The 27,834-nt window shown below is 37.3% G+C and overlaps 1 protein-coding gene across 1 annotated transcript in view; it reads right to left on the bottom strand.

The window, feature by feature from the left end:
- The window catches only part of kcnd1 (potassium voltage-gated channel, Shal-related subfamily, member 1), a gene marked incomplete at both ends in the record, with an annotated part of 53,745 nt that extends 26,296 nt beyond the window's left edge, over positions 1 to 27,449 (bottom strand). Inside the window, one exon of the mRNA XM_081350121.1 lies at positions 26,335 to 27,449. Coding sequence (XP_081206247.1) covers positions 26,335 to 27,449 — 1,115 coding nt within the window. The remainder of the gene's footprint in view (positions 1 to 26,334) is intronic.
- Between the last annotated feature and the right edge of the window lie 385 nt (positions 27,450 to 27,834).

Genomic DNA, 27,834 nt, shown 5'->3' with positions numbered 1-27,834 from the left:
ATGTGAATTGCATATTAAGTCAAGTCAAGTATATTTGTATAGCGCTTTTCACAGTACAGATTGTATCAAAGCAGCTTCACAGTATTAAATCAAAATAGCACAAGGTTTGTTTCTAGTGGAAAAAAACGTCCACATTTGGTAAGGCTGATCAATAGTGTTATTGATTGATTAAATTAAATTAAATATCCCCAACTGAGCAAGCCAAAGGCAACAGTGGCAAGGAACCGAAAAACTCCATCAGGTGACCTAATGGAGAAAAAAAAAAACTTGGGAGAACCCAGGCTCAGTCGGGGGCCAGTTCTCTTCTGGCGTTTATGAACTAGAGGCCGGATTTAACTGTAAGATTAAAAATATTATATGAATGCCTGGCTGAAGAGATGCGTCTTTAATCTAGTTTTAAACTGGGAGAGTGAGTCTGAGCAACGAACAGTATCAGGAAGGCTATTCCAGAGTTTTGGAGCTAAATGTGAAAATGCTCTCCCTCCTTTGGTGGATCTGGATATCCTCGGTATGACCAAACGCCTAGAATTTAGTGATCTTAAAGAGCGCAATGGATTATAGGGCGATAGAAGATCCGTTAAATAGACTGGAGCTAAGCCGTTAAGGGCTTTATAAGTCAGTAGCAATACCTTGTAATTAATACAGAACTTTATAGGTAACCAATGTAGTGATGATAAAAATCGGTGTTATATGATCATATTTTCTAGTAAGAACTCTAGCGGCTGCATTTTGGACTAACTGTAGCTTGTTTATTGAGGATGCAGGACAACCAGCTAATAAAGCATTACAGTAATCTAGTCTCAAGGTCATGAATGCATGAACTAACTTTTCTGCATTAGAAACTGATAGCATATTACGTAGCTTAGCAATGTTTCTAAGGTGGAAAAAGGCTGTTTTTGTAACATATGAAATATGATTTTCAAAAGACAGGTTGCAGTCTAGTATAACACCCAGGTCTTTTACTGTAGAGGATAAAGTAACAGGATATCCTACAATGTTAAAGTTGTATTGTGAGAGGTTTTGTGGGCGTTTTTTTGAACCAATAAGTAGTAGCTAGTAGCTAGATTATGTGGGTCAAATTGTGGTTTCTTAATGAGTGGTTTTATAACTGCCAGTTTAAATGTTCTTGGAACATAACCTAAAGATAAAGACGAGTTAATAATATTGAGGAGAGGCTCTTCCACTATAGGTAACACTTCTTTCAGTAGTTTAGTTGGTATAGGATCTAATAAACATGTTGTTGTTTTAGATGAAGTGATAAGTTTATTTAACTCTTTTTGTTCTATAGTTGTAAAGCACTGTAATTGTTCTTGCGGGGTGATAATTGAGGCTGAATTATAAGGCACGATTGAAGATTGAACGTTTACAATTGTGGTTCTGATGCTTTCTATTTTCTCAGTGAAGAAGTTCATGAAATCATTACTACTAAACTGTAACGGATATTTTGTTCAGGTGATGTCTGTTTATTTGTTAGTCTAGCCACGGTGTTAAATAAAAACCTTGGATTGTTTTGGTTGTTTTCTATTAGTTTGCGGAGGTGCTCAGCCCTGGCCGCTTTTAGGGCCTTTTTATAACGTGACATACTGTCTTTCCACGCGATTCTAAAGACCTCTAAATTAGTTTGTTTGTTTGATATTATAGTTATGATTTGCATTTAGCGTACAATCGTAATAAACAATAGTACTTAGATGTACTGTATCTGCTGAGAACTGTGCAACCAGTAGAGACTTCGCTATTCTATAAGGCCACTAATGAACACTATTGTAAAGTGTGCTATTTCTATAATGCACCCCCAACCGCTATATCTTTACAGAAGGGAATCGATAAACAGCGAAGTTTTGCTAGTGTGAATTATACCTGTAGGACTGCTGGTATCTGGGAAGAACTCTCTCTGCTTAGAGATACTGGCAGACGGAGAAATATGAAGCTCCCTTATCTAATAAAATGAAAGTGATATGCTTTAGAGATGCGTATTATCGCCGGAACTGTGCAAGGTGCAACAATCCGCCTGTGAGCCAAATGATAAGCAGGAGAAGGAAGTTCTCCCTGGTTCTACATATCATGAGATTGAAGAGGATTGTTGAAATCCCACTTTAATAGAGCGCAAAGGCGGCGAAGAAGAACTATGGTATGTTACTGGTGAGGTTTTGCATGAGCAGAGATTAAGAAACTTAGATTGAGAAACTCTGAAGACATTTGTTGTTAGCTTTAGTGATTCATAGACATCTATTTACAGAATATGCTGGCGGTTGGACATGTAAAAACAACTATTGGAGGTCATGCGTTCATAATTCCAATGTGTGCATGGAAACTGCTAATTGGTGTTCAGTGGCAGAGTTAAAAAATATCTCTTACTGAACGACAGCTTACTTTACGTTACAGACAGTTTACCAAAACTAATTCTGTAGACAGTTGCAATTCCAGTTGATTATGTTTGTGGTGCAGAAACATTTATATTGTCTAACCTGTTCATTCTTTTATTGCTATGTTTGCTTCATAATAGCTACCGTTAAAAGTCATGTTCAAATCTATGAAAAAGGTGAATATACAGTAAGTGCATTTCGTCTCACAGCACTAGCACATTTTTTTAAACTTATTTTTAACTTGTTTATATATTTTTTTTAAAGTGAAAAATCTGTCAGTGCAGCAAGAAAAAATACACTCATATTAAAAACAATCTCTGAAAACTAGCTTTAATATCTTATACAGTGTTGTTTCAAATACAATACACAAAAATACAGAAAAAGTACTGCGGTACAGTACATTGGTCTCAGGCCTTATAATGAAACATATTGCAGAATTACAGAAGAAAAAAAAAGAAAAAACAACACAAATAAAATAAATAAATAAATAAATAAAAAAGCCCAAAAAGAGTAAAAGTCAAAAAAGCCCACATCTACATTTCTGATATTCTGGTTTTCAATGGATGTCTTCAAAAACAAATCTGTTTTAAACTACACACAAGAGCAGTTTAGGGATACAACCCTGAATAATTGTCTTGAGATAAACTCATTATATAGACATGTACATATAGCAACCAGAACAACTGACTCTGTATTACTGAGTTATTGAAAATGAATGCACACCACAGCTGTAACGCCCACTCCATTTTTGCATCATGGCCACATAACCATCTCGAGTGCACATTAATTTTCAATAATTCAATGGACTATCCTCAACCAGCCCTAAAATAGCTGTCAAAAGTGTGTTATTTTTAGGTGCACATTTGTCAAATCAGTCTCAAAATGCATTCTACATATTCTAAATGATTTTACTAGTAATAACCTGAAAATAAAACAAAACGAGAAGTAATCAACGACGGCAATCGACGGCTATCCTTAAAGAAAAGAGAATCAGCCGTAAACAGGCAGCCGCGCTCAGTATATCTAGCCTGGTTTGTCCAGATGTCTAGGAGTAGAAAGCAGTGTAGATGATAACAAGGCATAATGGAGTCTCTACATGTGCTTTACCAGTAATCACTCCACTTCCACAAAAATCCCTTCCACCTCATAACAGCTCAGATGAGTTTTCTTTGTGCACAACTAATCATGAATAATGGATGGCACAATGCAGAATGCTGAACCATATTTGTGTGGCTTTTAGCCTTGCCCTTCACCATACCCCTGTTTCAGGAGGGGGAAATGCAACCCAAGACGACGCCGACTGCTTGGCGAACGGCCCAGAGCGACTGCAACGCCGCTGTCGGACCACCCCAACAAGCTATTTGGAGCAAAGGTTAATTTACATAAGTTACGAAGAACAACACGTCATGCGCAACATGATGCTAAAGGTTGATTAAATGTTTCATTTATGCGTCACGTTAGACGTTTCGCCACCTGACGGGTGGAAGGGGGGCTATCAGATTTAATGCATAATATGATACCGGATGGCCCAGCGCAGGTGTCAGAGCGGATTCAAGGAACTGCATTCCGTCTTTTTACCGGTAAGATACCGTTTACACATCAGTATCAAAATACCTCTCAGTGATGTCAATCATCGGAAATGACCTTTAAACACAGAGCCATTTTCTTCATCCACCTGGATGAGGAGAAGCACTTTAGTCCCTTCCCAGTAAACAATTACCGTCTTTCAACGTTGAAATATGGTTGAAAATAAGTCGGCCCGTCTTGGACTGGTTTACGATGTGATTTCAACTGAGTAGTTTCGGCCGGACTGTTTGACTACGTGTTTTCTACTGATCATCTAAGACAGGATAAATCTGTAATACATGCTAAAATAACGGAGAAAAACAAACTACCAAACCATGTTCATTATTATCTCAAATAAATTGAAAGAGTTTTACATATTCCATCAAGACGTTGAAGATCGACCTGTTTTCAACGTTGAAGTACGTCTATTCAACGTCTTATAGACGACTTTTTGCTAGCTGGGTTTCTTTTTTTTTTTTTTACTTCTGAGTGACAGACGTAAGGGGGTGATCACAAAGAATGTGGGTTTGCTCTTAAAAACACGAGACGCATAATAGTTACTATAGTACACAATAGTACATGCAGAGCCACAGCACTGATGAATGGAAAAGAGGGCATGGTCTCGAGCGCAAGACGCAGCGCAATGGTCAGATGTTCGTTTAGCGCATGTTTACGTAGAAAAACAAATAAAAGCAGCAGAACTTACCGTAAACAGAGCTTTACGATTGGCCCAAAGCAAACTTCTTACGTCTGCGCGTGATCTCGTACGTGCTCATACCGGTAATATGAATATTCTGTCATCATTTACTCACCCTTATGTCTTTCCAAACCTGGATGACTTTCTTTCTTCTGCAGAACACAAAAGAAGACATTTGTAAAGTCACCATGAAATCAAAATTGACAATTGACACTTTTTTGCTTTCATTTGCCCTCATAATCTTTAGTCAAAATAACCTCCCTCTCAGCGATATCTCTTCTCTCATGACGCTTACTGGCGCGAGGGCGGGGCAACCTGTCACTCACATGAGATCCACCAATAGCAAACCACAACCAACAATCAAATCCAATAGACAAAATCAAGGCCAACCCTACATTTCTTCTTTCGAGAGAAACCGTTTCACTCAGATATAGATCACAATAGGGAAGAAAGAGTATCGCAAAAGACTCACAGTTTCCGTTTTATGCCTACTTTTAGAATTTTAGGAACCAGTTAACATTGGAGCTCACTGACTTCCAGTGTATGGACGACAAAAACAAAACAAAAAAAATCTCACAAAAAATTCTTTCATGTTTCACAGAAGTCATCATGCAGGTTTGGAAAGGCATTACTTTAAGTCATTTTTCATTACTTTGCATTTAGAAGTACCTTTGCGATTTATTGTGATGTTTGCATTTACAGGCAATCTTTATGTTCAATAAAACTGCTCAGTTACCTGCTTGGAGAGGTTTTTGGATTAAAAAGTAGTACACCAAATGCTGTAATATTTGATTTCCTTGTACTAACAACACAAAACTAACTTAATTCCCTCCTGAGGTATACAACGTTATGCCGGAACAGAACAGGAATAAAGTTTGTGATGATCAAAGTCTTTTTGTGTGAATAAATCCTCATAATTGATCCAAACAGTTTTTATTTCAAACCTACAAATGTTTTCTACAAAATGTATGCAAATGAGCATCTTTATTATTTTTAGCACTACAAGCCATTATTTTATGCATGTCATTGAGGTGGGAATGCTTTAAAACTACCTTCAAGGTGTAAGGAGTTCAGACGGGACAAAACAATACATCAATGTCATAAATGCACTAGTGCTCGTAATGCCCAACAATCAGCCATCAGGACAAACCTTGGAATCCATCACTGAGAGCAAAACACATTAGAAAAGATTACTGCCCTAGTAAAAAAAAAAAAGTATACCAAAATCTATTTAAAATGCATTTATCTCATACTAAGAACTTCAAAGCCATTAACATATTCATTGACGTATCTCTTAAGACTTACTGATTTAAATTGTAATTAGACTTTATTTTGAGTATTTCTTTATTGCACAATGCACATTTCTTAATATTAAGCCTATATATATAATTAATAAGGATTGTCTTTAAATGCAAGGTATTTAAAGTGTACCTTAAGTAAACTTTCAGTAGTTCCCCTTTAGCACAATCAAGCATACTTAAGCATATCTTTAGTTGTACTTCAGCAATACTTCTGCACAATTATAGACTTTAAGTATACCAGTTTAGTACACCAAAAGTACAATTGCAGGGTATTTTTATTTAGTACATAAATATGTAAATGTATACTTAGCACTAAATAAATGTATTTCAAATACATTTTAGAATTTATTTATTTTTTCACTAGGGTGGTTCAAGTCCATTCACATACTTACATTCTATGTTTGGGAAGTTTTCCTACAACATACCTTTGCTTATACCTTTTGTATTTAGAAGTACAAGCAATTTTTATGTTCAATAAAACTGCTCAGTTACCTGCTTGGAGAGGTTTTTGGATTAAAAAGTACACCAAATGCTGTAATATTTGATTTCCTTGTACTAACAACACAAAACTTATTTCCCTCCTGAGGGATACAACGTAATGCCGGAACAGAACAGGAAGAAAGTTTGCGATGATCAAAGTTTTTTGTGTGTATAAAGCCTCATAATTGATCCAAACTGTTTTTATTTCAAACCTATACAAAAGTTTTCTACAAATGTATTCATGTCTTTTAGCTGTGAAATCTTTATGATTTTTATAAAGTAAACTGAAGAATACATTTATACACAGTACTGAATCAACTAAGGTTTACTTGATTTTTCTAAAAATGGTGTTAAAATGATCGGTTTTGCCTCCCACAATAAAAACTGCAGAGCTTTGCAAAACTAAGCTATATAAACTATTTAATATCATATTACCAAGGAGATATAGAGTGACAATTGATATCTATATGCATTTTATGTAAGCAGTATGTTATCTGTTTTAAAAAAGAAAGTCATCTTACTCTTTGTCCATGTAAATATCAGCAGCTGCACCAAATTGCATATTTTTGCTCAGTTTGGGCCTCTGATTGAAATTAAGGAGTTTTTTCTCCTCAAGGATGAGCTCCATATTCCCATACTGTATATCATACTGTGTGAGCCATAAGAGTCTGAAGTATCAAATATAATATTCAACAAAAAGGTCAATAAATGGTTCCATGTCGATTTCTATGACTCTTACTTCATATGTCAGGCTTTACAGGGTTAAAAAATAAAACAAATATTTGAGTAAATTTGAGTATTAAATGTCATCCCTTAGATATCTCCAGAACTGATCGAATCTAGTTCATCCCTGAGACTGTACTTATTCAGCAGTGAGGGGTGTTTGAGGGGACACAATTGACTTCCATAGTAGGAAAAAAAAAAATTGGTGAATGGTGTCCATCACTACCAACATTCTTCAAAATATCCTCTTCTGTGTTCAACAGAAGAAAGAAATTCATACAGGCTTGAAACAACTTGAGGGTGAGTTAATGATGACTCTGAGTGAACTATTCCTTTAAGTCTTGTTTTCTGAAAAAGTGAATTTCTGCTTAAAACAAGATTTTTTTTTTCTTGTTTAAAGCATAAACTCACTTCAATTTAGTACATTTTTCAGACAACGAGAAATAATATCGTAACACATTTTTCTTCAGTAAATGTATCTTGATTTAAGAACGTTTAGATATTTTTTAAAGAAGTATTTTTTTATGTCACTTCTCAAACCGTGCACAGATCTATTTTATTTTTGCATCAAGTAATGTTGCTTTAAAAGCTGCTTCTCGACAGAGAAGGTCAAATGGACTGTGAAGTTAATTTGTAATGAAGACACTGGGGTAGGAAGTCAATACAACAATGACAGCGAGGTTACAACTTAGGACAACTTACTCACAGAAAATGAATCTGGAAAAATGTAGAGAATAGCTTCATAATAAACTCCAGATATTGGATACCATATCAACAAATAACAGCTCCACCGGTGAGCTTCAGACGGGAAGGAGAGACAGAGAGAGAGAGAGAGAAAGAGAGATGTGCGGGGTGTGGATACGGTTATATGGAGATGTCAGAATCTGAGAAAAATTATTTTTTTACTGGCTTTCGTGCATCATGTGATCAGGCAGATTAGACTCCGGCTAAGACGACTGCAGCAGAGAGAGGCGTGAACGTCAAATGAGCTTGAGAAATTGAGAAACGATAGTTCTGCTCTGAAACCTAATCTCTTCACAGGGAGAACAACAGAAATGACAGCTATTTATAGATACTGAGTTTATTTAGCGCATTTTGTGGCCACAACATCAATACACCTTCGGGGAATAAGTCGGCTCAGCAGAAAACGACTGGAGGATCACACATGGGGTCATTATTTTCGGATTCTCTGTGCATTAAATAGTAACTTACTATAAAAGCTTTAGGGCCAGATTCTGTCTCCTGTTCCTGATCTGTGCTTGCGTTCCACCTATTGGGACATTTGACGGGACACAAATTACAATCTGACTGCCGTTTCACGTTCTTTCCTTTTTTTTTTAATCAAAGCTTTAAAGCTAAACAAACAGAACTAATCATAGGCTTGACTTCCAGCAGACCTCCATAAATGGGAAGCCGACGGCGATGCTGACAGAATGCTGAAAGGCCTCTTCCACGAGATTTATATGTGGCATCCACAGGTTAAACAGACCACCCGCTCGCAAATATCATCAGTGTAGAAAACTAAAGAGAGTACAAAGCTGTGGTTTATTGCTATAAGGGAAAAGGACTTCAGGAGCAAGAGAGAAACGCTCAGCAGGACTTTATGAGATCTGCAAACATCAAGTGTGTGATTTAAAACCACTAGAATGTGAGATATGCAAAAAGACAATCGTGCATTAGCACAGGGGTTTTCAAACTGGGGTTTTCAAAATTTTCAAATGTTTAGAGAAATTGTAAAAATGAATCAAAAATAAAATAAATAAATAAATAAATAAGGTAAGTTACAAATATTAGGTTAAAATAACAAAAAATATGAAGAATGGATTAACTAAATAATACAAATTAGATTAAAACACACAAATGAATAATAGACAATACAGTACTATAGTGAGTAGAAAAAAAGTGTATAAACTTATACTACAAATAAATTCAATAGTTTAGACAAATTTCTAATATTTATTCATCACAATTTAATTTGGGTCTTTATACATAAAAATATATAGCTGCATTTTAAATTTTAGGATGGGGTAGTGGTCCATGGCATCTGAAAGATTGAAATGGGCGGTGTAAAATAAGGCCAGTGGGAAACATAACTTGACGATACTTGAACGTTTTGCTCTATAACATCAGACACGAGCACAACTACTGATGTCAGCCAGAGGAGAACTGCCCCTCCGACTGAGCCTGGCTTATCCCAAGGTTTTTAAAAAAAACAACAACAAACATGTTTCTAATATGTAACTAGATAAGAATGTTTGGGGTGTGAGTGTGTGCAGTTTATGTTGTAGAGCAAAACGGTTATGTACTGTATCATCAAGTTATTTTTTACCACCATTTACCAATGCATTACAAGTAACGCAATAAAATATCGGAGTTACTTTTTCAAATAAGTAACATAAGTTACTTTGTTTTCCTCTTTTTTGACTGACAGCTCTCCTGTCGCAGTGTTGAGAGAAATCGTCATGTGCGCTGTGTGAACATGATGGGGTTTAGTTCTAGACTAAACGCGAGCATGCATTTACTCATCTCACTTGCACACAAACAGTTTCAGCATTCCTCAAAATGAATAAAAACAGTGAAAAATTACGCAAACCTGCAATAACTTTAAATATGTCCACACAAATGTACTTCATAATCTCACTCTATTAACCATTGAATTAGCGGCTGACCTTCGATGATCCAATTCAACTATATGAATAGACAAAAATGATTGAAATCATATTTGAATCTCATTTTTTTTTTTTTATTGCTGAAGTAAAGTGTAGAACTTTCTTCTTCTGCTGTTTCTGCAATCCAGAATGGCAGCAAAGCTGAAAGGTTTGTCTGAGCTGTATCCTCTACTGTGCAGGCTTGAATTTGCATTTCTTTCAGACTGAGGTTTATTCATTTCACTTTTGGTTTACATTTGCCAAAAATAGAACTTTTGTTTGTTTGTAGATTTGTTTTTGTTACTTAAAAACAAACAGACAAGCCCAGCCCAGGTGAGAAAAGGAAACACAAAAGTATCGTAACGCGTTACTTTCATAAAAAGTAACGCAATTAATTACTTATTTAGGGATTAACAAAATATTGTAACTTTTAAAAGTAACATTACCCTACAGTGTTTACCACAGACCTCATACATTGGGAGTGTTCCCGACACAAACAACACTGCAAAAGCTCAATTCTAAGACAGCATGGCGTGTAATCCCAAAATGCATTGCAATGGCTCAGTGAACAACAAAAAGTTGGTGGAGAAAGCGGGAAATATTGATAATAAAGAAACATTTTCATTCAACAGTGAAAAGACTTAGTTTAGTGCAATTAAAAATGATCATGATGATTATTTAACTCACTATGTGTGTGCATTTAGATGATCAACATCCTATATATTGAGATTTCTTTGGAATAACATGCACAAATGAATCATTCACAGTAAGATCAGGAATATGTATTGAGTTGATTTAATTTTGACAATTTCCCAAAACTTAACAATGCCAGACGAGCTGATAAGAATTCATACACTGCGGTTTCAGTTTAATAAATTAAATTGTATTCCAATTCCGTCATCAGACCACCATAACTCCATCCGTCTGCAATGTAAGAATGGACATAAATTTGATTAAGTGAAAAAGTGTCCTTTTATTGAATATTTGGCTGGAGAAATGCTGAACTAAAGGAAGGAGTTTGAACCCTTAGAGAGAGACAAAAACCAACGCCATTTGTGAAAAGTCTATTTCTGAGAAATATAAATTGTTGAGAAAAAAATAAATAATAATATACACACATACACACACACACACACACACACACACACACACACACACACACACACACAGACAGACAGACAGACAGACAGACAGACAGACAGACAGACAGACAGACAGACAGACAGACAGACAGACAGATAGATAGACACACAGCATGATTTCACATATACTATGATAATGAACAGATGTCCTTAAACACTCACCCATCTGCCACTGGTCTCATTCCACTACCAGTACTTTACATATTGTCTACAGAAAACATGTTCATGAATAATAAGACAGGCTTATCAATGAGTTTACAAACACACTGAAAATGACCACAGGTCCACAGCATATACAAAACTGCCTCTTGGCTTTTAGCGTTACCTCATCAAGGATGTGAGATATTTTGTGATGACTTATTAAAGAAAAGCGCATAAAAATTGCAAGAGAATGGATTGAGAATTCATGTTCCTCCTTCAGCCCCTGATAGTTGGTTGTTGACACCACCTGCCCTATTAAAAACCCGTACAACCCAAGATCAGCTAGCTATGGCATCTGTACGTCCCATATGCTGCACTTGAATCTAATCGCAGTGCTTTAGTTTATGAGCCGAGAGCGCGAACACGAGAACAGTATCCAAAATTTCTGAAAGTCTGTTGCCAGTTCTGACCATCTGGCATGTGAAGAGAAGGTCAAAAGAAACCTGTTTATGGTTCAATTAATAAGACCTTAATTTAGACAGAAGAGATGATGTGATTACAGAGTTTAAACTAATTATTATGGCAGAACTGCAAATTTGAAAGTAGATGTCTTAAAATATGAATGAAAGTCATAAAAATGTATGTAAAACAAAAGGCTACAATGACTGTCCATGTTGTTCACAACAAAATGCTTGGTCCGCTCTCATTTATGGAAACTACGCTGAAAAACTGTCACGAGCAAGAGCACATACTGAGAGATCATCAATGCCTATTCAGTATTCAGCAACTTGACCCTTAAACATCACATACAAAACATTCAAAACAGAGTCATATACATAGAAGTCTTAAAGGTACAGTAACACAGAAGACCAGCCTTTTATAGCACCTGTTTCACACTGCAGAGTGTGAGCGCAAAACAGCAGTGTAACTCACATTGTGTTTACCAGGGTTGTGCCAATTCAATAGAGTGCAATAGTTCCAGAAGTGAAAACTCATTCATTTTCTCCTTAGGGAAACTGTTTTTTAATGATAACATAAACCTTTAAAGACAAACCCGTGAGCCAGGAGGTTTGTTAATGGAATTGCATCTGCTGTCAAACTGCATTATTTCAACTTCTTGTTACGAGTTATTGTGTTTAACAGCGGAATTTGTGGTGAAAAACTACATTACCCATGATACTCTACAGAAATTTCCACCAATCAGAGTCACCACAAGCAAAACGCCCACTCCCATGAAGCAGTGCGAATGACGAAATCAAGTCATACTCCTTGCGCTCTCAAAATACTTATATATGCACATTTTGCAATAAACTTAAAATATATTGTTTTTATATATATAATCAACATTTTTAAATGAGTAGTTTAATATTTCTCCATCGCTTTTAATTTGATTATGCTGTTCGCAATGCTTCATGGGATTGTCTGATTTTCAAATACTTTTATGCTTCAAATCTAAGCTTGTAATGTCATGATTCACCTCGTAGATGGTTGGCTTGGTTCATGGCATATAACACTTTAATTAAGTTTTTTTTTTTTAATCACTATGGAAGAAATTAATGGAAAAAATACTTCTGGAAAAAAACGCTGCTGATAGATTCCGACTCAAATTTAATTTAACTTCCCAACCCTGATGCCTGAAGGTCAGAGGCAGAAAATAAAAATTGAAATCTTTACATTAAAGGGTGATTTAAAATGCTACAAAAATGTACAATATGGCTGTTTTAAGATTTAGGAAGCATATGTTTACTACCCACTGCAAACTAGGACCTAAAGAATCATATAAGGCTAAATGAAAAAGGCTTTTGTGTGCATGGAGCTGTCAGGTTTCTGCTCATATGTTGGTGCAGACAGTCAAGCGCACGCATCAACTGTTTAATTTAAACCCGCGACGGCTGGCCAGGAACACAGTACAAGTGCAAGTGCTCAAAATAAAAAAGGTTGCACGGCTTCCATTGGTCATGACTGCTGCCAGATAAAGCTGGGGCTGTAAATGAAAGTCTTTTCCAATCCTGCAGAAAGGTGATAATGGTCTCTGGGATGAGGGGAAATGGCAGGGACTTAATTTGACTCCACATTCTAAGCTGTGGAAACGTCTAATTAAAGATCTGTGGACTGCACACATGCGACAAGAGCTCAATGTGCATGTTAGATTCCACTCTGAAGCATCGTTAGCATGTTAGACCTCTTAAATTAACAGCTTGAACTCGGAAAATCCATGTTCCTTTGCAAACTGGAAAAAAAACCTCTTTCTGGAACACAACGTGAGCTCATGGGAACTGATAAAGCGCACCTCATTTTATAAAGCTGATAAAGTGAACATGTAGAAGCACTTTGTCTCTTTTGTAATACTCTGTAGACCTAAATATACCAAATATATAAATGTCTCAAGGTATATTTAATTCATAACACATTGTTGCATAAACAGGTCAACACAAATAACTTTGTCCTCAAAATTGTGACTGTTGGTGTTATGATATAGAGGAGACCGGGTTTAGTTGTCACACTTTCTACTCTAGTGAATACTTCTCAGAGTGGAGTTATTTTTCAATGTCATTTTTTGAATACGCGCATACCTGCACATGAGTTTTGTCTACAAAAAGTTCATTCAGTTCAATTTAGTCTATTAAATACACAATTTTTTTCTTCACGCAATGGGCTAAGTTATCACAACAGCAAAGTTTTCAGCAAAATTAAACATGTAAAATGATAACTGTTTTGGTAAGCAGAAATTATAATAAATAATTTCTTTAACAACATGCCCTGACTTATTACGAAAACCTCTAATTTAAGATTTTGAACAATTGTGAAACAAAACCTTCCTGAGATATAGCTAATGTGACAACCAGCCAAAGTCTCCAATATACCAAAAAATTTGAATTAAGACAAATTACAATATGTATATATATTTATATTATTTAATATATATATATTGTAATTTGTCTCAATTCTCTCTCTCTCTCTCTATATATACTACTCTACTATACGTGTGTGTGTATATATTATATATATATATATATATATATATATATATATATATATATATATATATATATATATATATAACCATAAAGTCAATGCCTCTTTTATAGGTGACACTGAGCTCTGAGTTTTCCCTCCAGAACGGGACATGTTTAGAGGGCTATAAATCAAAAGCACAATGAACAGTTCTCTAGATGATTAAAGTGATTAACTATCAGAGACAAAATGAATGACTGTGTATATAAATGCTAACTACTAAATAATGAGAAAGAAAGTAGAAACAGAAAGGGCAGAGGAACATTGGACTTGCAAATAGAGTAGAGTAGAATATAGTAGAAAATAATTGAAAAGAATAGAATAGAGTAGAATAGAATTGAAAAGAATAGAATATATTAGATTAGAGCAGAATAGAGCAGAGTAGAGTAGAGTAGAGCAGAATAGAGTAGAGTAGAGCAGAGTAGAGTAGAATAGAGCAGAGTAGAGCAGAGCAGAATAGAGTAGAGTAGAGTAGAGTAGAGTAGAGTAGAGTAGAGCAGAGTAGAGTAGAGCAGAGCAGAATAGAGTAGAGTAGAGCAGAATAGAAGAGAGCAGAGCAGAGTAGAGTAGAATAGAATAGAGGAGAGTAGAATAGAATAGAGGAGAGTAGATCAGAATAGAGCAGAGTAGAGTAGAGTAGAGTAGAGCAGAGCAGAGCAGAGCAGAGTAGAGTAGAGCAGAATAGAATAGAGTAGAGCAGAGTAGAGCAGAATAGAGCAGAAAAGAGTAGAGTAGAGCAGAGCAGAGTAGAGCAGAATAGAGCAGAAAAGAGTAGAGTAGAGCAGAGCAGAGTAGAGTAGAATAGAGGAGAGGAGAATAGAGTAGAGTAGAGCATAATGGAGTAGAATAGAGTAGAGTAGAGCAGAATGGAGTAGAGCAGAGCAGAGTAGAGCAGAATAGAGTAGCGTAGAATAGAGTAGAGTAGAGTAGAGCAGAGCAGAGCAGAGTAGAGTAGAGTAGAGCAGAGCAGAATAGAATAGAAAAGAATAGAGTAGAGTAGAGCAGAATAGAGTAGAGCAGAGCAGAATAGAATAGAAAAGAATAGAGTAGAGTAGAGCAGAATAGAGTAGAGCAGAGCAGAATAGAGTAGAGCAGAGTAGAGCAGAATAGAGTAGAGTAGAGCAGAATAGAGTAGAGCAGAGCAGAATAGAATAGAAAAGAATAGAGTAGAGTAGAGCAGAATAGAGTAGAGTAGAGCAGAATAGAGTAGAGCAGAGTAGAGCAGAGCAGAATAGAGTAGAGCAGAATAGATCAGAGCAGAGTAGAGCAGAGTAGAGTAGAGTAGAGCAGAATAGATCAGAATAGAGTAGAGTAGAGTAGAGTAGAGCAGAGTAGAGTAGAGCAGAGTAGATTAGAATAGAGTAGAGCAGAGTAGATTAGAATAGAGTAGAGCAGAGCAGAGCAGAGCAGAGCAGAGTAGAGTAGAGCAGAGTAGAGCAGAGTAGAGTAGAGCAGAATACAGTAGAGCAGAATAGAGTAGAGTAGAGCAGAATAGAGTAGAGTAGAGCATAGCATAGCAGAGTAGAGTAGAGTAGAGTAGAGTAGAGCAGAGTAGAGTAGAGTAGAGCAGAGTAGAGTAGAGCAGAATAGAGTAGAGTAGAGCAGAATAGAGTAGAGTAGAGCATAGCATAGCAAAGTAGAGTAGAGTAGAGCGTAGCAGAGTAGAGTAGAGCAGAGTAGAGTAGAGCAGAGTAGAGTAGAGCAGAGTAGAGTAGAGTAGAGTAGAGTAGAGCAGAGCAGAGTAGAGTAGAGCAGAATACAGTAGAGCAGAGTAGAGCAGAATAGAGTAGAGTAGAGCAGAATAGAGTAGAGTAGAGCATAGCATAGCAGAGTAGAGTAGAGTAGAGTAGAGCAGAGTAGAGTAGAGCAGAGTAGAGTAGAGCAGAGTAGAGTAGAGCAGAATAGAGTAGAGTAGAGCAGAATAGAGTAGAGTAGAGCATAGTAGAGTAGAGTAGAGTAGAGTAGAGTAGAGCAGAGCAGAGCAGAGTAGAGTAGAGTAGAGTAGAGCAGAGTAGAGTAGAGCAGAATACAGTAGAGCAGAGTAGAGCAGAATAGAGTAGAGTAGAGCAGAATAGAGTAGAGTAGAGCATAGAATAGCAGAGTAGAGTAGAGTAGAGTAGAGTAGAGTAGAGCGTAGCATAGCAGAGTAGAGTAGAGTAGAGTAGAGTAGAGTAGAGTAGAGTAGAGCAGAGTAGAGTAGAGCAGAATACAGTAGAGCAGAGTAGAGCAGAATAGAGTAGAGTAGAGCAGAATAGAGTAGAGTAGAGCATAGCATAGCAGAGTAGAGTAGAGTAGAGCGTAGCAGAGTAGAGTAGAGCAGAGTAGAGTAGAGCAGAGTAGAGCAGAATAGAGTAGAGTAGAGCAGAATAGAGTAGAGTAGAGCATAGCATAGCAGAGCAGAGTAGAGTAGAGTAGAGTAGAGTAGAGTAGAGTAGAATATATTTGTTGTCACACAAGCAGGGTCGGTGTAATATCTTCCAAGCTGTAATTCTTTTTAGTCCTAAAAATTGGCCCACATAAAGTGATTTTTTTTTTCTTGACCTAAAATGAATTTGGCATGCCCATATAAAAAGGACAATCCCCCTGGAGTAACCTGGGGTTAAGTGTCTTCCTCAAGGGCACAATGGTGATAATTCATGGGCTGCTTCTTGCTCTCAGGAATTGAACATGAAACGGTTAGCATTTTCAGAAAAGAGTAGACTATGGGATGGATCACCCAGAAATGAAATTACTGTCATCATTTACTAACTCTCATGTCATTCCAAACCTGTATAACTTACTTTCTTCTGTGGAACACAAAAGGAGAGAGAGTAAAAGAATACATTTTTGGGTGAACTAAACATTTAATTATTTTTTTTTTAGATCTTTAGGTTGCATTACATTCTGTTTGTGAGTCTCATTTACAATTGAGTGATTCACTCATGTCGCGAAAACAATTTTTTTACAAGAAAACATGGAAGTCTACAGGAGTCAAGTATCCCCCATATATTCCGTCAAATGCTCTCAGAAGAGCCTCATGGCTGGGAAACTGTCACACCACACTTTCAAACCTGAGCTCACAGAGCCGAAGCGATCACACAATCTTCAATCATCACACAATGCAGCACGTAATGGATTTGTACTTTCAGGGTCCCACAGGTTTGAGTGCAGCACGGTGCAGGGACGAATGGCTCCCTTCTAGCACATTTAAGCACAAGAGCTTATCCTTCATGCAAATATGCTCACGCTCCAAAGGTCTACACAGCAGAATTAGTCTATCATATATATGACCTACATGGTTAAAGGGGTAATTTCATTAACATTAACAATCTGAGAACAAACTATAATTTGCACGGTTTGACGCGATATATGATAAGCGACCGTTAGATTTAATCAGCGCGATTTACTGCAATGCTTTTTCCCCTTAGTTGGTCAGAACAAAAGTGGATGTTACTTGTTCAGATGACATTTTCCGGTGAAAATTCTTATGTTGATCATACTTCCAAAAAGTAGAATCTGTGATTCCGAATGCCAGTATCCACACCTGTGACTGACAGCTGCACATTCTCCTCAAAACATTGGATTCATCCGTGCTGTGCCGTGCCGAGGCACAACCCACATAAAATTGATAATTCCGCGAATAACTGCAATTGCAGATTTCTAACAGAGACGGCGACAAAGAGGAAAAACTACGGACTGCAGCTTTAATTAAACCTAAATTAAAACGAGTGCGACTTTGTTTCAATAAATGCCCTTTTAGAAAGCTGTAATTCCTAAAAGCTACTGTACCATATTTCATAGTAAATCAAACTCTTTTCTCAAATGATAATGGTAAATTTGATTCTTTATGACCTCATTAAGTGAAAGTTGTTAATTATTTAATACACACCTTCCTAGCATGTCTTTATATGTCATGGTGATGAGAGATAAGTGTGTTAAAAGCCAAACTTGAAAACAGACACTATGAACATGCAAACTGCAATCAAAACAGCAGCATTCTGCTTTCACAGTGCCTGCACTTCAGTCTAGTAGTGCCGCAGTCTTCCCTTTCCCTCAAGCTCCTGTGGGAAAGGTGCGGACCTCGACGAGAGGCATGAGCAAGAGAGGAAATGATGTCAGCTTTGTCATTTTTCTCCACAAAGGCGGTAAATGGGTCATTCACACAGAAGGACCACAGCCAGGGGCCACCTGACTGAGCAGCTACGATTATTTTTGGATAGGAGGGAGGTGTAAGTTGGCCAAATCATGTCAGGAGAGCTGGATAATGGAAGGGAACGTTTTTGCAATGACACTACGGAGATGAATTGTGCACAGAGCTATTGTTACTTATGAACAATATGATTGAGCAATACCTCTCAGTATGAGAGTTTGAATGGTTTATATACTCGTGATGATTAATCTGGGTCACTGTAACCATAACCAACCTCCAGATTTATACAGTATATGTGCCTGATGAGAATTACATGCATGAGAAAAAAAGATAATCGTCTTGCACCTTCAAAAAGCTGGATTTCCCGACCCGCAGTTGACCTTCTAAACATAAATCTATAACTGAAAGATCTCCATCATCCTTCGTCTTTCATAAAACATGTGAACAGCAAAGGGAACCTCCCTTTGAACTTCCACTCAATCACAGTATTGACACAAAGCTAGTTCTGATGGGAGTGCCTCATGGTTCTGTCCTGGGCCCTCTATTATGATGACTGTAAAAGATTTCCCTCTTCTGACCATTGACCCTTGTTCTTTGATTTACAGACAAGAAAGTTAATGCATGCTCAGCACCTTACCGCCAAGTATATTTACATTCATGTCATCACCTCTGCTGTCTCCGCACAATAAATGAGATATTTACACGTGACCTTTTGACATTTAATTTTCTGTACTCATGCATGTGATAAACTGCAACCTCATAGGCAAAGTAAAATCTGACCCATGACATTTCATTTCATCATCATTTCTTACGGTATAACGTTGTTTAATATTTTAAACATCTCATTGAAAAGATGAAAGATCATCATGGGACACAGCTGAGAGACATTTTCCCTCTAATCCATCATTCAGCACCATATGACTCTTTAGACCTCAACAAATCCCTTTATCTGCAGCCAATCCAGGTGAGATCTCTTTTCCCTGTAAGATTATGAATTGCCTGTTATTGTCTGGACCCTGAGAGCCGTCAGGAAGCCAGTGTGAGTGTGAACTACAGCTATCAACACAAGTCCTTTAAGCTTTGTTCAGAATCTGAAGGGCAAAAAAAAAAAGATTATGAAAAATATAAATGTAAATAATAATACAATTTAATAAAAAAAATCTGACTTTTTGTATCAAATCTGATATGTTAGGTACATCAATCAACTACAGAGTACATTAATCAACTCTGAAGAGCAAAAAAAAAAAAATGAATAATGCAAAACATAAACATAAATATCAAAAACTAGTCTTTTGAGAAAGATAAAATACAAAAATAAATTAAAAAAAGCTCCACTACATTTATTTTTTTATGATAGTCAGTGTGGTCCTAAAAAAATAGATTTGAAAACTAAATTGGATTTGCTGCATGAAAAAAAAGAAAAGCTAAAAAGAAAAAATGGCAAAAAGAACTGGCACACAAATGTGCATTTGTAAGCTTTTGTATATAGATATATATATACAGTATATACACATTTTCAAGAACTGCAGCATATCCCTTTATCCAGAAAGCACACACATTATGTCACACAAAGACTGTGCCATTATCACAATATATAATCTTGATCACTTCTTTAACAGTACCTGGAAGTGTGTTGGAACTGGCAGAACGTTTGAAACACTGCTTGTGCTTTTGAGAGCGGTCTCTCAGAGTCAGACAGCTCGAGACACCTGACAGGCACACCATAATTACAGACAGGAAGATCATAGACTGCTGATGATATTGGTTTGAGTTCAAATCCACTTGCAGGGAGGAAGTTGGTTTGGTTTGATAAAGTGGCAGATTAAATGTACTTAAACATCTATCAATAAGTGACATCGCACTAAATTATAAAATACAATGTGCCAGTTGTCAAAGAAAAGGGCAACAGACTTATCTCTGGGGGAATTAAGTTTAAATTATAGTTCAGACAAAAATGAAAAATCTGTCATCATTTACTCATCCTCACGTCATTCCAAACCTGTATGAACTTCTTTCTTCTGCAAAACACAAAAGGAAATGTTAAACAGAATATTGAGGGATGCCGTTTTGCATAAAAATGAAAGTGGAAAAGCACTGTCATGCTCCAAAATGGCCACATAAAATGACTTTAAAAATTGTCCATACAAGTCTGGCGTTACATTCCAAGTCTTCTGAAGTCATATTTGCATTTGCATTTCCGCATATACAAACTTGGATATTTTTGAAGACATGTTAGCCACAAAACATCTGAAATCCAATGCAGTTTGGCATCACTGACAGAGTGAAAACTACTGAAAATGAATGCAGGTGAAAACTAATAAGGACATTTTGTTGTTTTTGTTTTCTGGATGGTGTGGGTGGTTGCCAGGGTGTTGCTTTGCAGTTGCTAAGGTGTTCTAAATGTTTTAGTGTGTTGTTGTGTGATTGCTAAGGTGTTCTGAATGGTTGCTAGGGTATGAAGTGTTGGAAGACTAGAACTGTGTCTAAAATCGAATACTTCCCTACTATATACCATGCGAAAAACAGTATGCCAAAAGAGTAGTATGTATTTGAAAAACAGTAGGTGAAAAGAGTAGTATTTATAAATACATACATAGTATTTGAAAAACAGTAAGCGAAAAGTCCCTGGATGACCTTCTACTTCCGCAGAGATTCTGAAGTGCACGTTCGCTGGACACTTTACTATCTCATGATGCCACGGGAGAGGATTTATGAATGGAAGTGAAGCGATGCAGCTGACACTGGTAGGTCACGTGACAGTAACATGGCGGATGTAGTACGATCTGAAATTCATTCATACTACCCATTTTCATACTATACAGAGTCACACATACTATACATACTATACATATTTAACGGTCAAAAAGTACATTCAAACGTAGTACATTCTCATACTGCATGTGATTTCACCTGACTCCATGTGAGAACGAGTAGAAATCAGAAATCCGTCCCTTGAACTGCACCATGTCCACACCTGAATTAAATCTTTATTCTCAGGCAGCATTATCTCTTATGCCACAGTCAAATCTCCCAGCCAATCACGGCAGACCTTTACACGCCCCAAAATAAATAAATAAAAGCATGTGGTGCCTGCTGCCTCTAGCACGAGATGAATATGTGAACTGAACCAAGACCAGAACCACATTACATCACTAATACATAATTCTGACAGGTCATCAGTCTGAGGAGAAAAAAAAAAAAGAAAAAGAATAAAATAAGAGCCAGAATCCCATCACACACCCTGACAGCTTCAATGAAGTGATAAGTTGAGTGGTTTCTGTCACAGACGTTAGCGCTTAACGCGGCTGCTGTGAGGTCCTTTGGGTATTGCATTGTTCAAGGACGACCATTTCCCACAAGACACTTATATAAGCTAACAGCAGATGGTGAGAGTGGACTCTAGAGAGGGACGGTGACGCTTTGGGACAACAAGTTTTGTCCTCTTGTAAAGGGAGAGATTAACATTACTCCCCAACAGGAAAGATTTTGAACAGTCCATCAAATCTCTTTTTGATAAATGACAAAAATAAGCATTTCTCTCTTTTCTTTTTTTTTTTACTGAAAAACCATGCAATTCAATATCTTACTCATTGTGCACTTTGAAATCTGAAAGCAAATGTAAATGTTTGAATGTACACCATTTGTTCTGTTAAAAAAAACAGGACTTGTAAGAGCAGTTAACTCAAGGGAACCCAGGTTTAAGTTTGACCTGGGTCATGTCCCAATCCCATTCCCCTTCACTCACCCTAATTTCCTATTTTGTCTACATTCCACTTTCCTTAAAAGAATAGGCACAAAATGAATGAATGAATGAATGAATGAATGAATGAATGAATGAATGAATGAATGAATGAATGAATGAATGAATGAATGAATGAATGAATGAATGAATGAATGAATGAATGAATGAATGAATGAATGAATGAATGACAAGTTTGACAATTGGCTCATTCCATGTCAAATCAATCAAATTTCAGAAACTTCCCAGTCTCTTCCCAGTTTTCTGAAGAAAGACGAACATAAACAGTGATGAAAGCCAAAATATCAAATGTCATGGATGTATATGTACTGAGTAATCCACCTATTTTCAAGATGGCAGCATCCTTATTTAATTTTTACACAGAGATTGGTAAGTCTATTAGTAAAATCTGTTGACCTTTGCAATGTTTGTTGCGTTATATGCCAATGGTGACAGTTCGAAAATGGGGAAAAGCACTTCTTGTGTTTTTTGCCTGAAGTTTGCATGCCTGTAACGTCTTTTTCTTTTAAAGAAGAATGTCTGAAGAACAAATAATGTTGAAACTAGAAATGCATCTTGTTATATCCCCATCAACACAATTGCATACCTGTCTTTGTGCAATAATGTTCACAATGCAAACAATGTTCTCTTTCCAAAGTTTGTATAACTGTATCTTTAACAGTGTTAAAGATCCTTCTAGATTCTCATTCTTAAACTTTTCTTTTGTAATCTTCACTTTTACAGCCCTATCTATCCATCTATCCATCCACCCCCCCCCCCATCATTCCATCCATCCTTCCATCCGTCCATTCATTCATCCTTTATTTAGATCCCATAATTTACGAGCTGCTTCGGATTTCTTACATACCAGGGTATTGTATCCTGCTTTCACCCAGGTTGCATTTAATAATAACTCAGAGGGTGCATTAAACATTTAACACAGTATCCAAATGGAATGAAGCAGACATCTTAATTCAGCAGCTCCTGCTCCAAACGCTGCCCTGTCAAGGTCAAAGGAGAGGAAGCGTAAAGTTGGATATAAAGCCCTGGTAATGTGCATTCCACTCATCTGCCGCCACGGACCGGCCAATCGAATCTTGCACTCACTGAGAGTCTCTAAAGAGTCTTTGCTCGTTCCTTTGATCTGAGCACATGCATTTCTTTCTGCACAGTAAGGCTAAAGCAGAGCATTTATCCGGCTATCACCAGAGGGAACACGGCCAATCAACCCAACCCAAGAAAACATTAATGCATCAGGTGATCTCTCTACTGTAACTTCAGGAACACCCACAAATATATTCAACTCAGACATTCATTAACATGCACGCTGAAGCATGCAACCTGATGGAGTTATTTGCTTTTTCATTGCCCGGGATTTCCAAACCACAGAAGTGCATAATTATATTTGGAGAATATGATTATAGGGTTAAAATGCCATACTTCTTGTGGCTCTGTTTTTCATGAATATTAAAATAGTAAATGCAAACAGAAAGCACTGAATTTGAAAACTGAAAACATTACTTTTGTTGTTCCAACATGACTGCTTCCAGATTTGATTTCCTTTGGAGACTATACAACGGTCACATAGCCAGGTCTATGTAAAAGTAATTAGTTTGAGGGTAAAATGTCACTGATTAGGTTTTAAATTTGCTGGATGGCATCACAGATACTCCTGTGCTTTGCTTTACATCACAACTTTTTGTTTTTACCCACATAAAATCAATATCAATGTCACCAACCAGTTTAAATGCATCAATGATCATGACTGTACATCTAAACTATGTACATTTTTAGAGACAAAGAGAGTGGCACTTTCCCACTCAAAACTACTACACGGTATTATATTATCATCCACTACGAGAAAAATCATAAAATTGTATCATTTATAAACAAAATACCACACCATTCCTCAACCAACCACACAATTTAAACCATCACACATGAAAAACGTGGAAAAAAGTTTAATAGCCACTTTGCTCAAATCAGCCTTATATGAGCAATAGTAACAGCGACTACTATAAACACATTACAGATGGTTTGCAGTATTTGAAACCATAATACTGTTAGATCAAACATCTGAACATCTGACATTGTTTGAGAACCATAATTATGTTTCTGAATTGCTCTTCATGAGGTAGGCAAATCTAATAATATAATACAGATTATATATTTCGCTTTCTAGGTGGAAGAGATCATGTCACACACATTTTTACAAAAAATACGTAGACTTCTAGATAGTAATAACTCTGCACAGATACGGTTACCGTCCTCTTCCAATGATCAACATCCCTGCAGAAACCACTGAAGATTAATGTTAAAAGTCTACATGATATTTTATGAAAAAACGCTAAAAACCCGATGGCAGGTAATATGTGTGTGCAAAGATAATGTACAATAACTGGATGATGTATTGCTTCAAAGTGTTAATACGCAGCTCCTGACATTTGCACGATTAGCTCAAATATTAAGAGTAATATGGTGTTATTTCCTACATTTACATAATGCAGAGGAAGACCCAAGATTTAGGTTCATTATTCGCTCCCACTGTCCAAAACAACATAAATGCGGTTGCACCAAATTCAAATGCCACAGTTTTGTGTACCAACTTATCCAATGTAAACAGCATGCAACTACAAATAGTGTGTGAAACAGTATGCAGTATATGCAACAATAAACATGACAAATATGAGTTTGGGGCATAAGTCTATGATACAGAGTGCAATGACCATCAACTTGCACCCATTGGTTTCCAGTAGGAATTTTACCATCCACTTTCATTATATAGGGATTTCAAATAAATATTTAATAAAGAATAGAAATTCATGAGCCAAACCTAATATTCCTAATACTAAAAATATTACAAAGGTTGATTTGAAGTAAAAAAAAAAAAAGATTTCGCAAAGAACAGCAAATGCCAGCCAACCAAATTATTTTTATTGATCTTGATCATTTCATACATATATATATATATATATATATATATATATATATATATATATATATATATATATATATATATATATATATAGTTTTATCTTATTATCTTATTTATAGGTAGTTCAATTTAAAAAAAAAAGTTGAAATTACACTGACTGATGGGATACGATAGAATCATATTTCATCAATTTATATAGTTACTATATATAATCATCAAAATCAATTTCTATATGGTGAAAAATAATGGGAATTTCACTTCCAGAACCTGGAAGACTGTACTCTATCCTAGTACCTCAGTGGCTCAACCAATGGCATTAGTCTTTAGGGAACACTGGTTTGAAAACCAAAGTAATTTTTGCTGCCAGTTCATTTGTAACACTGGAAATGGAAGGTCATGAAATGCACATTGCAATGAGGGATTCTGTATCTCAGAAAGCGTGTTATTACGGTGTATATACTTTGTTTGCCAAATGCAGCAGCTCATTCAGTTGTTCCAAGCAGAAAACTTGCTTAAAACTAGCATACTTTGTGCAGTATACTTAGTGCATACTGGAAAAAATAGTAGTATGTTATGATATTATGGTATTTCAAACACAGCCTACATGTGCTATAGTGCTGAATGATACTCATTGCATCTGTGTGGGTGTTTTCTACCCAACAACAACATGGAAAAAAGAAACCATATTGAGACATTTTGCAAAACAGCCAAATGTTTTAGGAACAAGTTGTAAAAATAAACACACATACACACAAAATGACTACACTTCATCTATCCTCCTCATCCTCTCCTCTCAAATGCAGTGACACAGCATTTCACTCTTCATCTATCACTCGAGGGATTGATCTGTATCAATGAACAAGAGAAAACTGGACTCTGTCATCTCTGCTTCCCTAAAGACTGACAGCAAACCAATGGACAGAGACGTGGCTGAAGAGTTTAGTGCAGAAACAGTACATAACTCATTCACGGCTCAGTTTATGAGTAAATGACTCACTACGGAGAAGGTTTCAGGGCATAACTGAGGAATTCAAAGGTACATATTTTGGTTTTTGTTGCAAGGATGATTCACCAACCTTAAAAATGTGCAATTTTATTGTATTTATTTTTTACATATAGGCAGGTTTCTTACCTAAGCTGCTGCAATACCAAAATGTCCATATTCAAACTCATTCTTCACTGCAAAAGTTTTGGTGGAACTTCTCTATTAGAATACTGTCAGCATCATAAATGAGCAATGAAGCAGTAAGTGGTTTGGATCACACGGGAATTTTCCAGTAAGTTCTTAATGGATCTCATCTACTCCTTCCTTAGCTTTTTAAATACTACAATGGAACCCGCTTCACTGCAGTCCAAACAAACACTCGACAGTTGCGAAATAGTCACTCTGTGCGTATAGAAGATCAATCTATCGCATATTCAAAACAATTGCAGGTAAAAATGGAATGAACTTACCCAAGAGTTGTCATGGTGACTATGGTGTACCAGAAGGAGGCTGGGATGCTGGTGAAGTTGGTTCCCTTGGTGCCTTTCTCTGCGTAGAACATGACGGTGGCAAATATGATGATGGCCATGGTAAGGGAAAACAGGAGGAAGCCCAGCTCAGAAGCACAGCTCTTCAGAGTATAACCCAGGATCCGCAGGCCCTGAGAGTGACGTGAGAACTTGAAGATCCGGAAGACGCGGAACACCCTCAATGTGACAAACGCGCCACTCACATCCTCGTTCTCAGGCATGACCAGGCCGATGTAGTAGGGCATGATGGCGACGACGTCGATTACGCTCATGACCGAGCGCATGAACTTGCAGCGACTGGGCGCGGCGAAAAGCCTCATGAGGTACTCGAACGTGAAGATGAGCACGCAGGCCGTGTCCATGCAGAAAAACGCCAGCGTGTACTTCTCACCACAAGGCAAGTCTTTCTTGCTGCCTTTGACGGGTCGGCAGGGGACAGTTTCCACTACGTTTGCTATGACCGAGACGGCGATGAAGAAACCTGTGACGTAGTAGAAAACGAGCGCCATGGTGCTTGTGTGGGGGTTCTCGAAGGCGCGCCACAAGCGCTCCCGAGATGTGCTTTCCGGCGGCAGTGGGGTGTCCGTCGCCATCTCGGCCTCTGTGTCCTCAGCCAGACGTTCCTGGTTCTCCTTCTTGCGGTCCCTGTACTCTTCCATGCAGCAGTCTCCGATAATGTCCGGCACGATGCCGTAAAATGCCAGCTCCTCATCGAAGGCCTGAATGCACTCCTGCCGGGGGTAGTGAAGCTTACCCGTACGGTAGAAGTTCAAAATGTGGCGAAACATCTCTGGGTCCCTGTCGAAGAAATACTCCTGAGTGTCCTCGTTGTAGAAAAACTCCTTTTCCGAGCTGCCCAGCAGAGTGTCGGGATAGCGATCCAGCGTGTTTTTCCATGTCTGGAAACGGAGCCCGCTCACGTTTACGAAGAGGATCTCGTCGTTGCGGCTCTTTTTGTCCACGGGCGGTTTGGGCATGTTTTTCTTGGCTAGTGGAAGCCAGCCAACAGCCGCTGCCCTGGCAAAAGGTAGCCATGTTGCCACTCCGGCAGCCATCTTTAATTTGGTGGCTAAACGTTGTTACTGAAACAAATACGCCAAAGAGGAGAATGCCAGTCAGCCCTGAGAAGATTTTCTGAACCTTTCTGGACCAGAAAAAGTCTTTCCAAACTAATCATCCGAGCTGAGGATCTCAGACTAGTCAGTTATACGTCTCTCGGTTTGTCTGTACATCTAATAGACTAGGAAGGAATCCTCTGAGAATTTTTTCATTATCAGCTACAAAAATTTGGGGCTGTCAAAGTGTCAAAGCCATTTGAATCTCAGGATCTCCATTTGTCAAAAACGATCCTGAAATGACCCATTCAAATTCATCATTCACAAGTCAGTGTGTTTGCAGATTGTGGCTGTTCAAAGAATCAGTTCAGCCATCTAAAGGGTT

This window comes from Scardinius erythrophthalmus (assembly GCF_964197995.2).
Source record: "Scardinius erythrophthalmus genome assembly, chromosome: 20".
In the NCBI taxonomy this organism is placed as follows: Eukaryota; Metazoa; Chordata; class Actinopteri; order Cypriniformes; family Leuciscidae; genus Scardinius; species Scardinius erythrophthalmus.
This window is presented reverse-complemented; position numbering and strand designations above follow the sequence as displayed.